Source organism: Salmo trutta, chromosome 33 (assembly GCF_901001165.1).
Source record: "Salmo trutta chromosome 33, fSalTru1.1, whole genome shotgun sequence".
NCBI classification, from domain to species: Eukaryota; Metazoa; Chordata; class Actinopteri; order Salmoniformes; family Salmonidae; genus Salmo; species Salmo trutta.
Window position 1 is genome coordinate 37470381 of NC_042989.1, and position 22412 is coordinate 37492792.

The window sequence follows — 22412 nt, forward strand, 5'->3', positions numbered from 1 at the left end:
TAGTGCTGAAGATCCGCTTTATAGCGCGATTGGCAATTAAAGGCGGAGACTGCATTCACGGTAAAAACTGCATATGTCGGCTTAATCGGAAATTACCTTTATATTTTAATGCGGATCTTCCACGATACTTCGGCGACACGGATTGAATCCAGCCCCTTGGTTTCAGTTTTAGGCCACTTTCACATATCCCCTTATGATCCGGATACTGGAGCGTTTGGTACTGGGTCCAAGATCCAGGACCAGATTACCAGGTATTATGATTCGGCGTCGCGAGTCGCGAGTTGGTCTGATGTGATGTCATCAGCCTCCATCTTGCTGGAAGAACAATAGAGGAGCAATGGAGGACAAAAGGGGGAAGAACCACAATGCAAGTTTGCAGTTCATCATGTCCTCTATGGTACCTTCCATCCTCCTGTAGTTCATTATGTCCTCTATGGTACTGTACCTTCCATCCTCCTGTATTTCATCATGTCCTCTATGGTACTGTACCTTCCATCCTCCTGTAGTTCATCATGTCCTCTATTGTACTGTACCTTCCATCCTCCTGTAGCTCATCATGTCCTCTATGGTACTGTACCTTCCATCCTCCTGTAGTTCATCATGTCCTCTATGGTACCTTCCATCCTCCTGTAGCTCATCATGTCCTCTATGGTACTGTACCTTCCATCCTCCTGTAGCTCATCATGTCCTCTATGGTACTGTACCTTCTATCCTCCTGTAGTTCGTCATGTCCTCTATGGTACCTTCCATCCTCCTGTAGCTCATCATGTCCTCTATGGTACTGTACCTTCCATCCTCCTGTAGTTCATCATGTCCTCTATGGTACTGTACCTTCCATCCTCCTGTAGTTCATCTTGTCCTCTATTGTACTGTACCTTCCATCCTCCTGTAGTTCATCATGTCCTCTATGGTACTGTACCTTCCATCCTCCTGTAGTTCATCATGTCCTCTATGGTACCTTCCATCCTCCTGTAGCTCATCATGTCCTCTATTGTACTGTACCTTCCATCCTCCTGTAGTTCATCATGTCCTCTATGGTACTGTACCTTCCATCCTCCTGTAGTTCATCATGTCCTCTATGGTACCTTCCATCCTCCTGTAACTCATCATGTCCTCTATTGTACTGTACCTTCCATCCTCCTGTAGCTCATCATGTCCTCTATGGTACTGTACCTTCCATCCTCCTGTAGCTCATCATGTCCTCTATGGTACTGTACCTTCCATCCTCCTGTAGTTCATCATGTCCTCTATGGTACCTTCCATCCTCCTGTAGTTCATCATGTCCTCTATGGTACTGTACCTTCCATCCTCCTGTAGTTCATCATGTCCTCTATGGTACTGTACCTTCCATCCTCCTGTAGTTCATCTGAAACTAGCGTTTATTTTATAGCAGACGGCAGTTGTTTCTTATTAATCAAATCAAATGTTATTTGTCACATACACATGGTTAGCAGATGTTAATGCGAGTGTAGCGAAATGCTTATGCTTCTAGTTACGACCGTGCAGTAATATCTAACAAGTAATCTAACAATTTCACAACAACTACCTTATACACACACAAGTGTATGATGAAGAATATGTACATATAAATATAAGGATGAGCGATGGCCGAACGGCATAGGCAAGATGCAGTAGATGGTATATTTATGTTTATTTATTTCACCTTTATTTAACCAGGTAGGCTAGTTGAGAACAAGTTCTTATTTGCAACTGCGACCTGGCCAAGATAAAGCATAGCAATTCGACACATACAACAACACAGAGTTACACATGGAATAAACAAAACATACAGTCAATAATACAGTAGAACAAAATAGAGTAAAGTATATACATATGAGATGAGTGTCGTGTCTTTGGCTATGCCGGATTAAGTGATATGACATGCTATTCTATAAAATCCTTTCTCTGTAATTAATATTACCTGATTAAGCTAATCATATAAATGTCATTAACTAGAAAGTCGGGGCACCACGGAAGAACGTTTATAGAGGCGTTATCTTCCGAATAAACTCTTAAAAGACTTAGTAATATTTTACATCGATAGCCGTCATCTCATAATGAAAGTGGTAAATTCTTGGTTATCTTCACGAACCCTGGCTAACAAGTTGAATCAGCAATACAAAATTGGGTTTAATTATTTATTTACTAAATACCTAAACTAATCACACAGAATTACATATACACAGAATACAAATGATGTCATGCAGAAAACGCCCCTGGTGGACGGAGCCGACATGACGGCTTGTTACACAACGAAAGGGGGTTGGGCTTGAAGGAAAGAGCGGGAAGACTTAGGAACAAAGAAACAGCAGCTATGCTATCGTAAATACAGTATCTTATGCATTCTAAATTACCGCCCATTTGGAAAAGGAAAACGCAATAAATATTTACCCTGAGCTGCGCTTCGGTAGGTTGGTCGTAGATGCTGGCCGGGTTGGCCGACAGAACTTCCTGTCCTCGGAAGAATGTCAATGGTGGTAAAGTGGATACGTGGTAGTATCTTCGTCTGTGGTAGACTGGATCCGTCGTCCGTCCTTTCCTAGCCCACGTCTACAGCGGCCGCTGCTAACTCAACGGCTAGGAAGTATCACTTCAGTAGTGAATAAGTTCAAAGTTCATACCATTCACAACCAAAGCTCACGCCGAGGTTGGCTTAGTTCTGTACTTGACATGTGTGTCCTTGTAACGCAGAGGCTGCAGACCTCACGTAGTGGAACTCACTGGTTACATTGTGTCATTGTCTTATATAGTAGAGAGGGGGAAGGATGTGTTTCAAGGTTTATGACCCCTGTCTCTTCACAGGGGCGGGCCACTGATCAAGCAGGGCACTTTCCTTATGAAAACCCAATTCTCTCAATTGGAAGCTAAAATTACATTTAATCTCCTAACAAACAATTTCAATATCAAACATTTCAATTGCATAACAATTCCATGTGACTCTGATAACTTGAGGGTGTATACTTTCCCAGGTACAGTTTATGTCGTCCTGTCATCAGATCATAATGTCTCAGATGACAACCGAACTGACATCCATACTCATTAAGTTTCAAAGCATATTTCCAACTGGTTCTATTTCCGAAATATGGTTCCTTTCCCCCAACTTGTTTGATGCTCCCAGACTCTCTATATTTAACAAAGGCTATTCAAAAGTCCTTCAGTACGGTCAGAGAGAGAGGGGGAGGGAGAAAGGTATTTATGTGGGGGGTCATAAACCTTACCCACAGGCCAACTTCATGACATGAGTAATGTAGGGTATGTAAACATTATATAAAATGGCATTGTTTAAAGTGACTAGTGGTACATTTATTACATCCAATTATTAATTATTAAAGTGGCTAGAGATAATGAGTAATGCAGTCTTATTAATTAATGGATTATCAGACAGTCAAAAATAAAGGCATACACACAACTAATACACTCAGTGTGCATAGCTAAACTCACGACAACGGAAAATCACACATGTATTTGAAAAACCATTTAGACATAATTGTAAAACACTCTGATGATGTATACATTTTTCTTTAAGGTCAATAATGATGGCTAATGAATATGCGCTGCATGTGAAGTTTCCATCTCCTAATAGAAAAATGAATTGGCAAATTAGTCAGGATTTACCAGCTAATTTATGTATTGTAGGTTTTCCATCAGATGGATGAAGCGATTTATCTAAAAATGTAGATCTCATTGTATTTCATTACGGACAGCTGGAGTTTCATATTTTGAGCTGCTCGTTGCCTTAGTACCCTCTTGTTTGTTTCACTTCAGAATGAGTACACTGTATGTTAAAGGGATAGTTCACTCAAAACTATATTTGTATATTTTTTTTCATTAGTCCGCTGTTAATAAAATCCCCCAAAAAGTGTGCAGTATGTCAGCAGTGACTCATTTCAGATTATATCACTATTGAAGACTGCAGTTTTTCTGTTTGGTTTTCATTGATTGAGAACTAGAATGAATAATGGCTTGTGGCAGGGTTGTTGATCAATTAGACATGTATGACATTATAACTCATTCCCGCAAACAGAGGCTACCTCAGAGCTGGCCAGACGTTGTCATGCAGAGGCTACCTCAGAGCTGGCCAGACGTTGTCATGCAGAGGCTACCTCAGAGCTGGCCAGACGTTGTCATGCAGAGGCTACCTCAGAGCTGGCCAGACGTTGTCATGCAGATGCTACCTCAGAGTTGGCCAGACATTGTCATGGGTTTTTTCCAAACACACTGGATCCTAGCCTTCTAAAGGATAGAAAATATACCTAGTGTACGTACCCCTACTACCAGGTTCTCTCTCTCTGTCCTTCTCTCTATAGACTATCTTCCATCAACCCCCCTGCCCATTCCCCTCCAGGAAAAAGGAGTCAGTTGCAGAGTGGAGAAAAACACAAGACTGTGAAAGAAAACAAAAAAACGTCAAAAAGACTTTTGTCTTGAAGGAGGGAGAGAAACACCAACTGGGCGAGAGGAGGGGCCGCCTCAGCCATGGGCAAACAGAACAGCAAGCTACGGCCGGAGGTGTTGAATGACCTGCGCGAGAACACAGAGTTTACTGACCACGAGCTCCAGGAGTGGTACAGAGGCTTCCTAAAAGACTGCCCCACGGGCCACCTGACTGTGGATGAGTTCAAGAAGATCTATGCCAACTTCTTCCCGTACGGGGACGCCTCCAAATTTTCCGAGCACGTCTTCCGCACGTTCGACACCAACGCAGATGGGACGATAGACTTCAGGGAGTTCATCATCGCGCTGAGCGTAACGTCACGAGGCAAGCTGGAGCAGAAGCTCAAGTGGGCCTTCAGCATGTACGACCTGGATGGGAACGGCTACATCAGCCGCGCGGAGATGCTGGAGATCGTACAGGTCAGTCTCAATCCCCTATCTTCCACCGGTGTATTATAGCATCCGCTCGTGATTGGGAGTGCCATAGGGCAGCGCACAATTTGCCCAGCGTCGTCCGGGTTTGGCCTGGGGTAGGCCGTCATTGTAAATATGATTTTTAATTTTTTTTATAAAATCAACACAATAACCAATGGATTATAGAAATGAGTCATTCTTGTGGAAGCTAATAGACTGAAGCGTCAAAACACAGCATCTATCACATAGTAAGAAGACACGGTGCTAATCAGTGTATCCCTCATTTATCCACTTTAAAGCTAGAATCTGCAGTTGCTATATACATACTTGGACTTACATTCGGAAGGTACTCAGACCTCATCTTTTTCCACATTTTCTAACGTTACAGCCTTATTCTGAAATGGATTAAATAATTTTTTCCCCCTCATCAATCCACACACAATGCCCCATAATGACAAAGCAAAAAAAATGGTTTTAGACATTTTAGCTAATGTATAAAAAAATAAAAATATGCAAATATCACATTTACATAAGTATTCAGACCCTTTACTCGGTACTTTGTTGAAGTACCTTTGACAGCGATTACAGCCTCGAGTCTTCTTGGGTATGCTTGGCACACCTGTATTTGGGGAGTACCTCCCATTCTTCTCTGCATATCCTCTCAAGCTCTGTCAGGTTGGATGGGGAGCGTTGCTGCACAGCTATTTTCAGGTCTCTCCAGAGATGTTAGATCGGTTTCAAATCCAGGCTCTGGCTGGGCCATTCAAGGACATTCAGAGACTTGTCCCAAAGCCACTCCTGCGTTGTCTTGACTGTGTGCTTAGGGGTCGTTGTCCTGTTGGAAGGTGAACCTTCGCCCCAGTCTGAAGACCTGAGTAATCTGCAGCAGATTTTCATTAAGGATCTCTCTGTACTTTGCTCCGTTCATCTTTCCCTGGATCCTGACTATCCTGAAAAACATGACGCTTGGCATTCAGGCCAAAGAGTTCAATCTTGGTTTCATCAGACCAGATAATGTTGGTCTGAGAGTCCTTTAAGTGCCTTTTGTCAAACTCCAAGTGGGCTGAGGATTGGCTTCTGTCTGGCCACTCTACCATAAAGGCCTGATTGGTGGAGTGGTGCAGAGATGGTTTTCCTTCTTTTCCTTTTGGGAGATTTTCTCATCTCCACAGAGGAACTCTGGAGCTCTGTCAAAGTGGTACCATTGGGTTCTTAGTCACCTCCCTGACCAAGGCCCTTCTCCTCAGATTGCTCAGTTTGGCTGGGCAGCCATCTCTAGGAAGAGTCTTGGTGATTCCAATCTTCCATTTAAGAATGATGGAGGCCACTGTGTTTTTGGAGACCTTCAATGCTGCAGAAATGTTTTGGCACCCTTCCCAAGATCTTTGCTTGTCTCAGAGCTCTACGGACAATGCCTTCGACCTTATGGCTTGGTTTTTGCTCTGACATGCACTGTCAACGGTGGGACCTTATATAGACAAGGGTGTGCATGTCCAAATCATGTTCAATCAATTGAATTTACCACAGGTGGACTCCAATCAAGTTGTAGAACAGCTCAAGGATGATCAATGGAAACAGGACGCACCTGAGCTCAATTTCGCGTCTCATAGCAAAGGGTCTGAATACTTATGTAAAGAAGATATTTCAGTTTTTTGTTTGTAATAAATGTGAAAAAAATTCGAAACACCATGTTTTCACTTTGTCATTATGGGGTATTGTGTGTAGATTGATGAGGGATTTTTTTTTTTAAATACAAGGCTGTAACGTAACAATGTGGAAAAAAAGTGAAGTGGTCTGAATACTTTCTGAATGAACTGTAGCTACTACGAACCTCTTAATGTAACTGTTAAGGTGTTGTCTTGACAGACGCTGGATCAGGGTTCGAGTCCCAGTCAGGGCTTCCCCGAGAATTCACTACATTGGTTTCAGAAGTCAGATGGCGCCCTTGAGGCCATCCAAGAGGCGTGTACACGTGAGGGAGTTGGTATAGTAAGCGTGGGGACACGCTCTCCTGAAGGAAGGGGGTAGTGTTGCAACCATAGATCCATTTCCTGTAGTCTAGTGGGATCATGGGTGGAATGCTATTGTTCTTTTTCATAATTAATAAACATTAAAACGATTTAACCCACTGAAAATCCGGTGTTTCAATGTCAAACAGTTTTGTTATATTTCAGTCTTCTGTGATGTGTAAAAAGTGCAATATTGGGATGCAAAATCAAAAGGTAATATATTTCAACTCTATATCTGTAATGGTACAGGTGTGTTCTGTTTTTAAGGCCATAATCATGTGTGTGAGGTGTATACATTTGTTTCAAAGTAGATTTGTTTTAAGACTACCAAGAAACACTGAGTGATCCTGATTTAGCCCACCACAATAAAAGGTTAAGCTAACATCTAGCGAGCTCGTCAAGAGGTCATTTGATGCAAAATGGATCATACTGTGAAACTTTCTGTATTTTGAAAGTTATATATCTTGACAACTCGCTGACATGTAAAACAGTTTGGGACTGAATCAATAGAGGACTAATGAAACAAATACCAAAATAGTCATTTTGTGGATTTTACCTTTAACTGACCCTCATGTTTTACTACAACTTCTGAGCCTGTTGGAGAGGATCAGCAACGTGAGGTGTACTGTAGGATCACTGATCTACAAATAGTATTCCCTGTGAAATATATATATTTATTAAGATTAGCAAAGCTTCGCCTCACCCGGTTTAGGCAATCCCCCCACCAAATACACAGGCACAACCAGACCTGGATTGATTGGAGAAAGCTATGTGTCAATTACAGAACATTTCCTAGAATCTTCTGCCTGCAGCAGCACTAGTGGATAATGCTGGAAATACCGGTAAAAGCACAGTGCCTCAAGAAGCGCACCATAAACCACAGCTCCTACTCATGAGCTTAGTTCAACTGTGGTACCCCATTAGAACCCAAAATAGAATCTTGTTTTACTACAATCTTTGTAAACAATATTAATGTAAACAAACACTGTATAGCTTAAAAAAACATGGTTAAAACTATAATTTTCAGGCAGTCCTGGCATCCATAGCTCTATGAATTTTAGGGGATATATGTATACATTCCTCAGCTTTTTAACAAAACAGAGGAGGGGTGCCTGCATTGTTATTGTTTCAATTAAGGATTATAGCTTTAACTCTCTACTCCTATGGTCCTCTCTCTATTCATCTATGTGCCATCTCCCTAGGCCATCTACAAAATGGTGTCCTCTGTCATGAAGATGCCAGAAGACGAGTCCACACCTGAGAAGAGGACAGACAAGATCTTCAGACAGATGGACTCAAACAATGATGGTGAGGAACCCTGCACGGGATTCATCCCAAATGGCACCATATTCCACAAATACAGGGAATAGGGAGCCATTTGGGACTATATCGGTGATAGGGTGCCATTTGGGACTATATAGGGAAGGGTGTCATTTGGGACTATATAGGGAAAAGGGTGTCATTTGGGACTATATAGGGAATAGGGTGCCATTTGGGACTATATAGGGAATAGGGTGCCAGTTGGGACTATATGGGGAATAGGGTGCCAGTTGGGACTATATGGGAAATAGGGTGCCATTTGGGACTATATGGGAAATAGGGTGCCATTTGGGACTATATAGGGAATAGGGTGCCAGTTGGGACTATATGGGGAATAGGGTGCCATTTGGGACTATATGGGGAAAAGGGTGTCATTTGGGACTATATAGGGAATAGTGTGCAATTTAGGACATAACCAACCCAGGACTATTTAGTGCAGGCGTCACTATTAAGTGGTTTCTTCTGCAGGGCTATTCAACTACCAGCCCATAAAGGGGTTAGGGTAAAACTTTACTGCTGGTTTTCCTTTCTCCCTGATCATTTGATAGCTTGGATAGTCTGAAAGTTTGGTAGCCTGATAGTTCGATAGTCTGATTGTTCAACAGTTTGATAGCAATGATTGAAAGAGAGAATCAAAACCACAAGTGTTTCTGCACATCATTTAATGTGGCCTGCTTTATTAGGTGAATCTCAATAGTCTAAAAGTGGATAAGTGGCGCCCTCTATCTTTATGTGAAGGCATTACAAACATGGACTCGGACAATAGCGACCTTAACCCAACATCTAGCGACCCTGTCAAAGGGTTGGGATCTCTTGGCGTAACAGCTATGTTGGGTTGATAGTCATTGGACTGGAGTTTGAGTATGTGTGATCCCTGAGGGAATTGAACCCATGACCTTCCAACTGAGCCACACAGGCTAAGTGATAGTATCCAACTGACAGGTAGCCTAGTAGTTAGAGCTTTGGGCCCGTAACTGAAGGTGTTGCTGGATCAAATCCCTGAGCTGACAAGGTAAAAATCTGTCGTTCTACCCGAGCAAGGCAGTTAACCCACTGTTCACCGGGATGTTGATTATGGCAGCCCCCTGTACCTCTCTGATTCAGAGGGGTTGGGTTAAATGCAGAAGATGCATTCAGTTGTACAACTGACTAGGTATCCCCCTTCCCTTTCCCCACAGGCTAAGTGATAGCTTTGAACTGAGCCACACAGGCTAAGTGATAGCTTCCAATAGTCCAGTTTGTCTGCAGAATTTTTTTTTTTTTACCTTTACTTAACTAGGCAAGTCAGTTAAGAACAAATTCTTATTTTCAATGATGGCCTAGGAACATTGGGTTAACTGCCTTGTTCAGAGGCAGAACTACAGATTTTGACCTTGTCAGCTCGGGGATTCAAAGTGCAACCTTTTGGTTTCTAGTCCAACACTCTAACCACTGGGCTAAGCTGCCGCCCCAGCAATGCAGAAGAGGGGAATCAGTGTATGAGAGGGAGCCACTTTAGACTACTGGGATGGACCCCTTTCTCTGCCTCCACCCATTAGCTCTTATTTTAACCTTCGATGAATAACCAAGTTCCTCATCCAATCCCGTGGATTATTATTGCAGGTAGGCTGTCCCTGGAGGAATTCATCAAAGGTGCCAAGAGTGACCCGTCAATAGTCCGCCTGTTACAGTGTGACCCCAGCAGTGCCAGTCAGTTCTGAACGAACACACACACACACACACACTACTTTTAAGCCCACTGTCACATGACTATGGAGATTATATAAATATTGTAATTATCATCACTGTTGTTTTGAAGATCGTTTGATTTGTACTGTTACAGTTCCATTTCAATCCATAGGAGGGTAATGTTTATAAAATGTAATCATTTTCATATTGTATTTTACTGTAAATGTAATGTGTCCATAAGTATGTTTTAGTATCCTGATAGTGTTTGTTGTGCAACAATGACATCCACAATGAATTGAAGTATTGCATATACAGTATCAAGCCCCTGAAAAGACCCAAGGCCCCTGAAAAAGACCCAAGGCCCCTGAGAAAGACCCAAGGCCCCTGAAAAAGACCCAAGGCCCCTGAAAAAGACCCAAGGCCCCTGAGAAGGACCCAAGGCCCCTGAGAAGGACTTACAAGACTCTTTGTTGCCAGATAATGACAAATGTTATATTTATTCTGTTTTATTGCAAGAACATTTTGTTAAATTCACCATAAGTTAGGTTTTAGGCCCTGTGCCTTTGAATGTGTGGCTAACGGATCCTACCCACTTCCGCTAGTATTGCTAGAATTTCAAAAAAATGCTAGCCAGGAGAATCTGGACGTTGCGTAATAAACAGCTAACAATGGTTGGGAGGAAACAACAATAGGGAAAGATGAGAATAAAACTTCTAAATAATTACTTTAACCTCCAAAACACAGAGGTTTGGCTTGAAATGTGTCTGTTAAAACTAATAGTACCTCTAATGCTGTTTTGCTGAGTGTTGTGACAAAACGTTCCTATACCTACTGCCAAGTTTGTGTTTGTAGAATTGAAAATAAAGTCTACTGTTATGTCAAAAACCCTTCAGCTACAGTGCACGTTGTTCTTCACTCTTTCTTTGTCACTATTTCATCATATCCGTGGACACCACACTTCCTGCCTGCCACCTGGCAACCGAACGTGAGAGCTTCCTGTACTCCTCCTCCTACCAGGGGAGAGGGAGACAATAGATGATTGATTGCATTTTAGGTGTAGAAAATACAAATATCACCTTACCATTTGACTATGTGTAAAATAAAAATAAGTAATATCTCACCATTTGACAGGGTGTAGATCACTGATGCATTGAAAGTGTCGCCTGCTCCGAGCGTGTCCACAACGGCCTCCGGTGGAAAGGCATCTGAGTGGACCACTATGCCATCAGGACCCATCGCATCTGCCCCTTTCTCTGCCCAGGCACATATGAGGACAGCCCTGGAACACAGGAAGCCTACTTTCAGGTGTTGAGACTACAATGGCAAACTGGATCAGAATATGAAGAGTTAACAGTGGCATAAAGTTTTAGACTGCACACCCCCACATGCTCGCCTTCTTTTTCCCAATCCGTCTGTCTGTCTGTCAGTCAGTCAGTGTCTTTCCGTACATCTGTCTCTCTACCTACCTGCCTGCCCCTCGCTCTCTTCCTCTATCTGTGTGTCCACTCACCCTTTCTTCACTCTGTGGTAGAGGCCCTTCAGAGCACTGGCAGCGGAGTGGAAGCCAAAGTGCATGGCCACATCCTTACTGACAAACACCTGGAGAGGAAATGTTGCATCAGGTCAGGTACAGGGCAGTGTTATGACAGTTACCAGGTTTGGTAATGCCCTCTTTAATGCCAGCAATGACATAATCAGGATAAATAGTGATGAACTATCATTTTATACATGTTATATAAATCATATGACGCATGCGCTGTTGTTGCTTACATAGTACCACAGTGAAACCACTCCACTTTTAAAATGCAAACTATGAATCGTGTCTTATAAGGCCATGTGTGCTGGGCATCCTGAAGATGCAAGGCTTCTCATAATAAAAATGTATCAAAATCAATCCCCAAACCTGTAGAGAACGCTGAACATGTTTTTGATACAACATTCCTATAGAGCATTGTCTGTTTAGATGTTGTCGGGAGGCATTGTTCCAGAGTGTTATGGGTGATACTCATGCTATCAGTGAAGGGCGTCGTACCACATCACCATGTTGGAAGAGCTGGTACAGAGGCTCCCTGGTCTTCTCTATCTCCACGGATACGGTGATCCTGTGTTGCTGTGGCAACGTGTTGTTAGACAGCTCCACCTGCTGGATCATCTTCACCTGCTCCTCAGCATTACGGCCCTGTCATGTGTCAAAATGTTATAAACATGACCAAAACCTGTCATGGATGTTACACTGCTGGTCATGTTTATAACCTGTTTGTATTTTAAGTGTTATAAACAGTACATGATACAAAAATGGTTGAATCATGATTAAATATAGAGTTCTATGAAATTAATGGTAATGGGGCAAGCTGCAGTTCAAATAACAGCAAAAACACAAAGACACCTGTTTAGGTAAACAGTTTAGGGATGGGGCTGGAGAAATGTAACCACTCACAAATTCATAGACAGGGCTATGGATGAAAGGACTGATCATCCATGACATTAAAATGGTTGTTTTAACCATGCGTTTTACAATTACATTGTTTACAAACAATGGCATAAAACAAGCTTATACTTTGGGTTGATGGGGTTACGCAGCTGAACGAAGCTCATGAGGCATATATAAGTTATATTCTTCAATAATCAATGGCTATATATCATTAATTTCAAAGTCCAAGTAATCGATTGCCCCTTTAGCCTCTGAGTATCCGGATGACTGTGTGATCACGCTCTCCGTAGCCGATGTGAGCAAGACATTTAAACAGGTCAACATTCACAACCGATTACCAAGGACGTGTACTCAGAGCATGCGCGGACCAACTGACAAGAGTCTTCACTGACATTTTTAAACTCTCCTGACCAAGTCTGTAATACCTACATGTTTTAAGTAGACCACCATAGTCCCTGTGCCCAAGGAAGCAAAGGTAACCTGCCTAAATGATTACCGCCCCGTAGCACACACGTCAGTAGCCATGAAGTGCTTTGAAAGGCTGGTCATGGCTCACATCAACAGCATCCTCCCGGATATCCTAAACCTACTCCAATTCGCATATCGCTCAAACAGATCCACAGATGACAGAATCGCACTCCACATTGCCCTTTCCTGCCTGGACAAAAGGAACACCTATGTGAGAATGCTGTTCATTGACTACAGCTCAGCGTTCAACACCAGAGAGCCCACAAAGCTCATCAATAAGCTAAGGACCCTGGGACTAAACACCTCCCTCTGCAACTGGATCCTGGACTTCCTGACAGGCCGCCCCCAGGTGGTAAGAGTAGGCAACAACATATCTGCCACACTGATCCTCAACACGAGGGCCCCTCAGGGGAGCGTGCTTAGTCCCCTCCTGTACTCCCTTTTCACCCACAATTGCGTGGCCAAGCACAACTTCAACACCATCATTAAGTTCGCTGACGACACAATGGTGGTTGGCCTGATCACCGACAACGATGAGACAGCCTATAGGGAGGAGGTCAGAGACCTGGCAGTGTGGTGCCAGGACAACAACCTCTCCCTCAACGTGAGCAAAACAAAGGAGATGATCGTGGACTACAGGAAAAGGAGGGCTGAACACGCCCCCATTAACATCACTAGGGCTGTACGTAGAGCGGGTCGACAGTTTCAAGTTCCTTGGTGTCGACATCACCAACAAACTATCATTGTCCAAACACACCAAAAAAGTTGTGAAGAGGGCACGACAAAACCTATTCCCCCTCAGGAGACTGAAAAGATTTGGCATGGGTCCTCAGATCCTCAAAAAAGTTCTACAGCTGCACCATCGAGAGCATCCTGACTGGTTGCATCACCACCTGGTCTGGCAACTGCTCGCTCCAGAGTGTAGTGCATACAGCCCAGTATATCACGGGGGCCAAGCTTCCTGCCCTCCAGGACCTCTATACTAGGCGGTGTCAGATGAAGGCCCAATACATTGTCAAAGATTCCAGTCACACAAGTAATAGACGGTTCTCTCTGCTACCGCAAGGCAAGCGGTACCAGAATGCCAAGTCTAGGACCAAAAGGCTCCTTAACAGCTTCTACCTCCAAGCCATAAGACTGCTGAACAATTAATAAAAACGGCCACTGGACTATTTACATGGATCCACCTCTTTGTTTTTACATTGCTGCTACTCGCTGTTTATCATCTATGCATAGTCACTTTACCCCTACCAACATGTACAAATTACCTCGACTAACCTGTACCCCCGCACACTGACTCGGTACCGGTACCCTCTGTAGAAAGACTCATTATTGTGATTTTATTGTGTTACTTTTTATTTTTTTAACTTTAGTTTATTTAGTAAATATTTTCTTAAAACTGCATTGCTGGTTACGGGCTTGTATGCGAGTATTTCACTGTAAGGTCTACACATGTTGTATTTGGCGAATGTGACAAATAACATTTGATTTGATCAATAAGGTCAAAGTTGAACCTAAATCTAGAGTAGAGTGTTCTATAACCTCTGTGAGCTCACCTCCCAGTGGATCCATTTGTACTGACTGAGATCTACCTTAGAGAAGTCTGTTGCTGACACATCAGGTAGGTTCCTGAGAGAAAGAGAGAGAGGGGGGGACAGGGAGAGAGGGGGGGACAGGGAGAGAGGGGAAGAGAGGGAGAGAGACAGAAGAGAGAGAGGGGGGGAAACAGGGGGAGAGAGGGGAAGAGAGGGAGAGGGGTAAGAGGGAGAGGGGAGGGAGGGGGAAGAGGGGAAAGAGAAGGGGGAAGAGATGGAGAGGGGGAAGAGAGGGGGAGGGAGGGGGGAAAGAAGGGGGAAGAGAGGGAGAGGGGAGTTGGAGAGAGGGGGAGGAAGGGGGAAGAGAGAAAGAGACAGAGGGTGGAGGGGGAAAGAGAAACAAAGAGATTTCCTTTTATAAACAAAATTATTATTAACCTTAATGGATAGGCAACCTGGACTCAGGGGTAGATGTAACATAGTAAATGTTATTCCGGGACACAATTAGTATGATTAGTATGCCAGGTCGCAGTTGTAAATGAGAACTTGTTCTCAACTGGCCTACCAGATTAAATAATGGTGAAATAAAAAAATAAAAATGATATGTTATGTTTCGTATGGTATGTATTAATTTGTGGATGTCCATTATCCATTTCGTATGATATGTTATGAACTGCAATTCGTACAATATGCTACAAATTTGCAAAACGTATAATATGTTACGAATTCCAATTTGTTGTAGCTAACATTAGCTAGGTGGCAAATACTAACATTAGCTAGGTTGCTAATGTTAGCTAGGCTAGGGGTTAGGGTTGAGGAGTCAGGTTAAAAGGGTTAAGATTAGTGGAAGGTTTAGCTAAGTAGTTACAAAGTAGCTAAAAAGTAGTAAGTAGCTAGTTAGCAAAAATGTTACATTTGTCCATGATGAAATTCAGACATTTGCTTTATACGCCTGCTCATCCAACCACCCTACTTTAGTTTTTGCCTTAAATAACCTTCTGTCTTTTGTAAACATACCAAACGTAACATATCATACAAATTTGAGTGTCCCCGGATGTACATTTATATGTTACGTCTAGTCTATGAGACCAGGCTGGGATAGGAAATCAAGCCAGCTTAATAGATATAGAATAAATTAGAATGAGAAAAGTTAGGCTATGGAGTTCATAATCAAAATCTGGGAGGGTGTCAATCTCAAATCCGATTGGTTGTCAGGTTACACCATAAAGCTCTAGAAATGCAGCCTACCAAGTTTGACAGAAAACTCATCTTGAAACGAGGGGAAGTTCATACTCCCACCCCACTAGCTTATTGGCTGCTTTTTAGGCAATTGAGAAATAAATGGACCGGAGGAATAAAAAAGGCAAAATCTCGGTATTTTCTTGATGCTATGGCAGAGTCTGCTGGTGATCCCTGTAAATTCTGGAAAACTGTTAACTCACTTAAACGAGGAACCTCCTCAATGTCCCTGCCAAAGCAAATTACATCGGAATCTGGGATCGTTAGCGATCAAACATAAGTTTGTGATGTTTTTAAATAAGCACTTAATTTCTGCTGGTTTTCTTTTTGAAAAAATAAATAAATAAATGGCCAACATGATCCTGACCGGTCTATTGTTTCAGCCTGTCGGCCCCCAACTGATGTGGAAAACAGTAAGCCGGATTTTAATTTCCAAAAAGTCAGAGACGATGAGGTTTTATCTGCACTATCTGCTATAGATTCAAAGAAATCATTAGGCGCTGACAATCTGGATCCATATTTACTCAAGTGTGCGGTATCTATCATTGCTAGTGCAGTGACGCATATCTGCAATCAAACATTAGTGGTTGGAAAGATTCCTAAAGCTTGGAAAACAGCTTTTGTTTTACCACTCCTCAAGGGAGGTGATGGTAGTGAATTGGATGGTAATGAAATGAATCTCCTGTTTGGCTAAAATTCTAGTCATTTGTGAATAGGCAACTACAATCATTTTTTACTGTTAACAATACTCTTTCTAGAAATCAATCTGTCTTCAGACCTAAACACAATACCACTAAGGCCACTGTACGTGTTGTAAATGATATTGCTAATGCCCTAGATAATAGAAAGTACTGTGCCGCCTTGTTCATAGATTTGTCTAAAGCTTTTGACACTGTAGACCATGCGATACATTTGGGTAAACTGTCATTAATAGGACTGGGATTGGATGCCTGTCATTGGTTTCATGACTAGCTAAAGGATAGAAGTCAAGCTGTTAGAGTCGATGGCATCCAGTCGGAGCCATTGGAATTGGTTAAAGGGGTCCCACAAGGTTCTATACTTGGTCATTACTGTTCACTATCTACATAAACAATATCGGTGATGGGGTAAGAAAGTGTAAAATTCATCTATATGCTGACGACACTGTCATGTACTATATTGCTTCAACGGTTGACCAAGCATTATCGCAGCTGGAGACAGATTTTAAGATATTACAAGGGTCTTTTTTACAGTTGAAACTTGTTTTAAATGCAAAGAAAAAAAGTCATTTTATGATTTTTAATAGGTCCAAAAAGTTGGTTGAAAATACACATGCAGATGGCTCTTGAATTAATCAGGTCTCTGCATATAAATACTCAGCGATATGGCTGGATGATAAACTGTCTTTTAAAATGCATGTTGACGAACTTTGTAAACGGCAACAAAAAATAAATCAAGCAAGGCTTCCTCTATAAAAACAAAACATGTTTGTTCTCCACAAATAGAAGACAAATTGTGCAAGCTACTTTTATGTCTCTTACAGATTATGGGGATAAAATTTACAGTTGAAGTCAGAAGTTTACATACACTTGGTTGAAGTCATTAAAACTAGTTTTTCAACCACTCCACAAATTTCTTGTGAACAAACTATAGTTTTGGCAAGTCGGTTAGGACATCTACTTTGTGCATGACACAAGCAATTTTTCCAACAATTGTTTACAGACAGATTATTTCACTTATAATTCACTGTATCACAATACCAGTGGGTCAGAAGTTTACATACACTAAGATGACTGTGCCTTTAACCAGCATGGAAAATTCCAGAAAATGATGTCATGGCTTTAGAAGCTTCTGATAGGCTAATTGACATCATTTCAGTCAATTAGAGGTGTACCTGTAGATGTATTTCAAGGCCTACCTTCAAACTCAGTGCCTCTTTCCTTGACATCATTGGGAGCAATTTCGAAATGCCTGAAAGTACCACGTTCATCTGTACAAACAATAGTACGCAAGTATAAACACCATGGGACCACACAGCCGTCATACCGCTCAGGAAGGAGACACGTTCTGTCTCCTAGAAATGAACGTACTTTGGTGCGAAAAGTGTAAATCAATCCCAGAACAACAGCAAAGAACCTTGTGAAGATGCTGGAGGAAACAGGTACAAAAGTATCTGTATCCACTGTAAAAAGAGTCCTATATTGACATAACCTGAAAAGCCGCTCAGCAAGAACGAAGCCACTGCTCCAAAACCACCATAAAAAAAGCCAGACTACGGTTTGCAACTGCACATGGAGACAAAGTTCATACTTTTTGGAAAAATGTCCTCTGGTCTGATGAAACAAAACTGCCCATAATGACCATTGTTATGTTTGGAGGAAAAAGGGGGAGGCTTGCAAGCCGAAGAACACCATCCCAACCGTGAAGCACGGGGGTGGCAGCATCATGTTGTGGGGTGATTTGCTACAGGAGGGACTGGTGCACTTCACAAAATAAATGGCATCATGAGGGAGGAAAATTATGTGGATATATTGAAGCAACATCTCTAGACATCAGTCAGGAAGTTAAAGCTTGGTCGCAAATGGGTCTTCCAAATAGACAATGACCCCAAGCATACTTCCAAAGTTGTGGCAAAATGGCTTAAGGACAACAATGTCAAGGTATTGGAGTGGCCATCACAAAGCCCTGACCTCAATCCTATAGAAAATGTGTGGGCAGAACTGAAAAAGCGTGTGCGAGCAAGGATCCCTACGAACCTGACTCAGTTACACCAGCAGCTCTGTCAGGAGGAATGGGCCAAAATTCACCCAACTTATTGTGGGAATCTTGTGGAAGGCTACCCAAAACGTTTGACCCAAGTTAAACAATTTAAAGGCAATGCTACCAAATACTAATTGAGTGTATGTAAACTTCTGACCCACTGGGAATGTGATGAAATAAATAAATGCTGAAATAAATCAAATCATTCTCTACTATTATTCTGACATTTCACATTCTAAACATAAAGTGGTGATCCTAACTGACCTAAGACAGGGAATTTTTACTAGGATTAAATGTCAGGAATTGTGAAAAACTGAGTTTAAATGTACTTTGCTAAGGTGAATGTAAACTTCCGATTTCAACTGTACATGCACGCTACGGCATCAACACTTAAACCGCTGGATGCTACTTCATTTGGCACTTAGGTTTATTACGGGTGCTAGCTACAGAACTCACCACTGTGTTTTATATCAACATGTGGGTTGGACTTCACTGTTCATGAGACGAGAACAACATGCTCTCGTGTTTGTCTATAAAGCACTTCTGAATAAACTACCTTATTTATCATCACTTATCAACATTAGAATTATAATTCATGAAACCAGGTCTCAAACATGGATTACACTTGAGGCCCATGCGATTTCCACAGAGTTGGGTATGGCTGCCTTTTCCTGTTACACTCCTTGCCTATGGAATAGCCTGCAGATGAAACTTAAACTTAAGACTCTTGTCCCCCTTGCCCATTTTAAACATTTATTAGAGGATTTTTATTTTTGTATTGCTGGTAACTGTTTCGGGTAATGCAAGTTCTTGTGCTGTTAGGGGAATAACCTATGTGTAAATGTAATCTGCTGCTGTATTTTTTAGTGTTAACTGTGATTGTTTTGTTTGTCTTGTGTAGTTTCTTAATCATTGTACCTAAACTGTATGTGTAAACATGTATACGCAGGGCCCAGCTGTAAAAGAGACCTTGGTCTCAGTCTGTGTTCCTTGTTGAAATAAAGGTAGAATTTCCATACTTCTCCATGGAAATCACATCACATGATACAGTATTATCAATGGATGAAATGACATTGTAACAACACATTTAGCATGCAGTGATCGAATTGGTAGAATTAGAGATGATCCCCCAGAATTAACCCACGCAGCGCCACTGCAGACAGACACGCCCCTAACCCTACGATTACGGGACATACTGCTGCAAACTGTAAAGCTGATGATACATTGGCAATATTGCCTCACATTTGCTAGTGTATCATGGCCTTAACTGACTTGGCTTCTGAGTTACATCCATCTATACTGTAATGAATATCTCACTCACTAATTATTAACTCACTCACTTGGCTCAAGAAGTATGACTAAGAATGACAATCTTACAACACCCTTTGAGCTGATATTGTGAGGCAGTTATCTGGCTACAGCGTTGTGCGACTCTCCATTCTGGCTCTATTCTACTGCAGTGGAGCAGCATATCCCGTATTAGACCCAAACACAGCATTTACAGGATCCAGCGCCGGATCGTCCGCCACGTGCGTGTCTTACGTGTCGGAGAGCACGACCGTGCGTGAGCCGCTGGGGGGACACACCACGCAACACGCACATGGGGTCTCCCCCTCCCGTTGCCAGGCAACGGACGAAATGTCCACCCCGCGGCGAGAGAAATCGCCCACGATGAAGCTGACAGAGCAGGGAGACAGACAGACACACACAAACACGCAACCCTCAATGAACCCAATGATAATGATTACTACATACATCGTCGTAATATCATAGCATCATTACTGTAATAAATAATTATGATAATAACACGCGTTTCGTCTGGCCTGAAGGGACGGAGCGGGGGAGAACATTTGCTGCAGACTGGGAGAAGAGGGCATAACCTATGACCTCTGAGAAGCATACCTGGGAGATGGGGTAGAGCAGGGGGTTAGTGGGGACAGGTTTCCACCTAGTGGTAGAGACAGGGATAGCAGCACAGGAGAGCCGAAGTGGAGAAGTGAGCGTGAGTGAGGAATTTCGGGAGAGGATCTGAATTGAACCTACAAACACACACCTAAACACAGACACACACACCTAAACACAGACACACACACCTAAACACAGACACACACACCTAAACACAGACACACACACACACCTAAACACAGACACCTAAACACCTAAACACACACAAACCTGTTCATGTGTAGGATGGTGCGAGTGCCCGTGGTCACATTGCTTATGATCATAGAGGTAGGGAAGGAGCTGTGAGGGTGTTCTGATAGGAGAGAGATGTCAATCTGGTACTTCTGAAAGTCATCTAGTACGAAGCTGTGGGATATAATCACTGTATAAGAAAGAGAGACGTCTAGATAGACAGTTATTGTTGTTGAGATCCATAACTCTTCTCGATCATAGCACCGCCACCTCACGAAAATCTGGAATAAATAATGGCTGATCACGGCAGATTTGGAAGATGTCTTTGTAACACCAAAAGGACATGAAATAACAAACAAAAAAACAGCCTGAACAAATCCCCTAAAGTAAAACTAAGAATTCATTCTACCGAAACACATTAAATAAATCCCCAAAAGTAGACCTAAGGAAGATGATAGAATAAAATACATGTTATTATTTTTATAATAATCCAAGAGTTTGTCAGATGTAATATCTGTTTTTATAAACTGGGTGGTTTGAGCCATGAATGCTGATTGGCTGACAGCCGTGGTATATCAGACCGTATACCACGGGTTATGACAAAACATTTATTTTTACTGCTCTAATTGCGTTGGCAACCAGTTAATAATAGCAATAAGGCACCTTGGGGGAATTGTGATATATGGCCAATATACCACGGCTAAGGGCTGTGTCCAGGCACTCCGCGATGCGTCGTGCTTAAGAACAGCCCTTAGCCGTGGTATATTGGCCATATACCACACCTCCTCGGGCCTTATTGCTTTAAATTGACAACATGCTACTTACTCTGCAACATGCCCAGGAGCTAGGGACCCCATGAACGCACAGGGAGCGCCAAGGAGTGACAGCACAGTGCACGAGTTGGACGCGTTCCCACCACGCTGCCATCGTTGAGACAAACACCTGTGCGCACATGCAGAGGCATGGATGAATAACAGACAGCTGTAATATCTTAGTTTAGGTAGTAACCATGACTGCCCTCCTTCAAGTCACTCATTTGCTGTTGTGAATTTACTGACTAGTGTAGCAATACTGAAACAACGGCTTTCATGTTTATTTTCGGGCTAGTCTAGTGCAAGTAGGATATATCTTAGTAGGTCTAGGCGTGAAGAACGTGAGATCGAAGTTAACGTAAAACTCACTTCATTATGATTTTTGCAAGCTAGTGGTACAGCGAAGTGTGTAGTTCGTTTACAAGTGGATGTGTCACAGCCCCTAGCCATAACATTTACGTCTACCCTTACCTTAACCATTTTAAATGTCAACTTCAAATGGGGTAGGGACGTACCAAGGATCCCGCATCGCAATGAGCTAAGTAGCAGTTTATTGCGCAGGCGCAGAGCTTTATTCGCTCCGCTCCGTGATCATAAAAAGGGTGTGAGTGTTTTTAGGACTGTAGCTATGTAATTGAAACGGTAAATGCAGCAGAGATGATGAGTGCATTCAGTATGAAACATCACTTACCTTGTGTCAGTGTCCTCTTCCGGGTATTTGTCCACTACATTGATAATATCCAGACATACCAGCCCGATGCACAGTATCTTTTTGTCACCCATGTTCCCTGCGTGAAATAACGGGACTTTGAACTTCGGATACAATGTTGCTCATATCACACTTGTGTGGTCTTTGAACCCCAGATAGGTGACCACCAATAGGGAGAGACGAGCACGGTCTGGCTCTGCTTTGCTGCGCGTGTGCGCCTGCGCCGCTTATCCTTCATCTTTAAAGAAACATGTTTTTTCCCCCCCGAAAGTTCCCGAGTGTAACCGAAAGATGGTGCTGTTGAAAGCGCACCTTTAATCATACAGTATGCTACAGGTATTCTATTCTAGCTGGTAGTTCATTGGATTCATCTGGTGTCCCAGCTCTAAACCAGTCCCTGATTTGAGTGATTTAATTAACGCAGCAGTACTCGGGTCTCCAGGCTCGGAGTTGAGAACCACTGAGCTAATCAGAAATGATTTGGTTATGGCTTTGAAT

The 22412-nt window shown here is 42.6% G+C and overlaps 2 protein-coding genes across 6 annotated transcripts in view; one reads left to right on the forward strand and one right to left on the reverse strand.

The window, feature by feature from the left end:
- The window catches only part of LOC115172941 (hippocalcin-like protein 1), a 30198-nt gene extending 19468 nt beyond the window's left edge, over positions 1-10730 (forward strand). For both annotated transcript variants that reach the window (XM_029730832.1, XM_029730831.1), the window contains 3 exons: positions 4308-4854; positions 8060-8165; positions 9780-10730. In XM_029730832.1, coding sequence (XP_029586692.1) covers positions 4477-4854; positions 8060-8165; positions 9780-9877 — 582 coding nt within the window. In that variant the 5' untranslated portion in view covers positions 4308-4476 and the 3' untranslated portion in view covers positions 9878-10730. The remainder of the gene's footprint in view (positions 1-4307; positions 4855-8059; positions 8166-9779) is intronic.
- khk (ketohexokinase) lies at positions 10316-22107 on the reverse strand. 4 transcript variants are annotated; one of them, XM_029730827.1, is made up of 9 exons: positions 21897-22107; positions 21219-21335; positions 20433-20567; positions 19800-19934; positions 14301-14373; positions 11878-12024; positions 11356-11444; positions 10967-11124; positions 10316-10855 (listed from the first exon to the last, which is right to left on the reverse strand). In XM_029730827.1, exons 1-9 carry the CDS (start codon positions 21986-21988, stop codon positions 10758-10760), a joined length of 1044 nt encoding a protein of 347 aa, XP_029586687.1. In that variant the 5' UTR covers positions 21989-22107; the 3' UTR covers positions 10316-10757. The 4 variants fall into 4 exon arrangements, with proteins under 4 accessions (XP_029586687.1, XP_029586689.1, XP_029586688.1 ...); XM_029730829.1 differs by lacking the exon at positions 19800-19934 and having other exon boundaries at positions 21897-22106; XM_029730828.1 differs by lacking the exon at positions 20433-20567 and having other exon boundaries at positions 21897-22104.
- Between the last annotated feature and the right edge of the window lie 305 nt (positions 22108-22412).

Coding starts and splice junctions, on each gene's coding strand:
- khk (XM_029730827.1), bottom strand. CDS start 21,988: ATGGGTGACAAAAAGATACTGTGCATCGGGCTGGTATGTCTGGATATT. Junction 20,568..21,218: donor GCTCCTGGGCATGTTGCAGA/GTAAGTAGCATG, acceptor TATATCCCACAG/CTTCGTACTAGATGACTTTC. Junction 19,935..20,432: donor ACCATCCTACACATGAACAG/GTTTGTGTGTGT, acceptor CTGCTCTGTCAG/CTTCATCGTGGGCGATTTCT.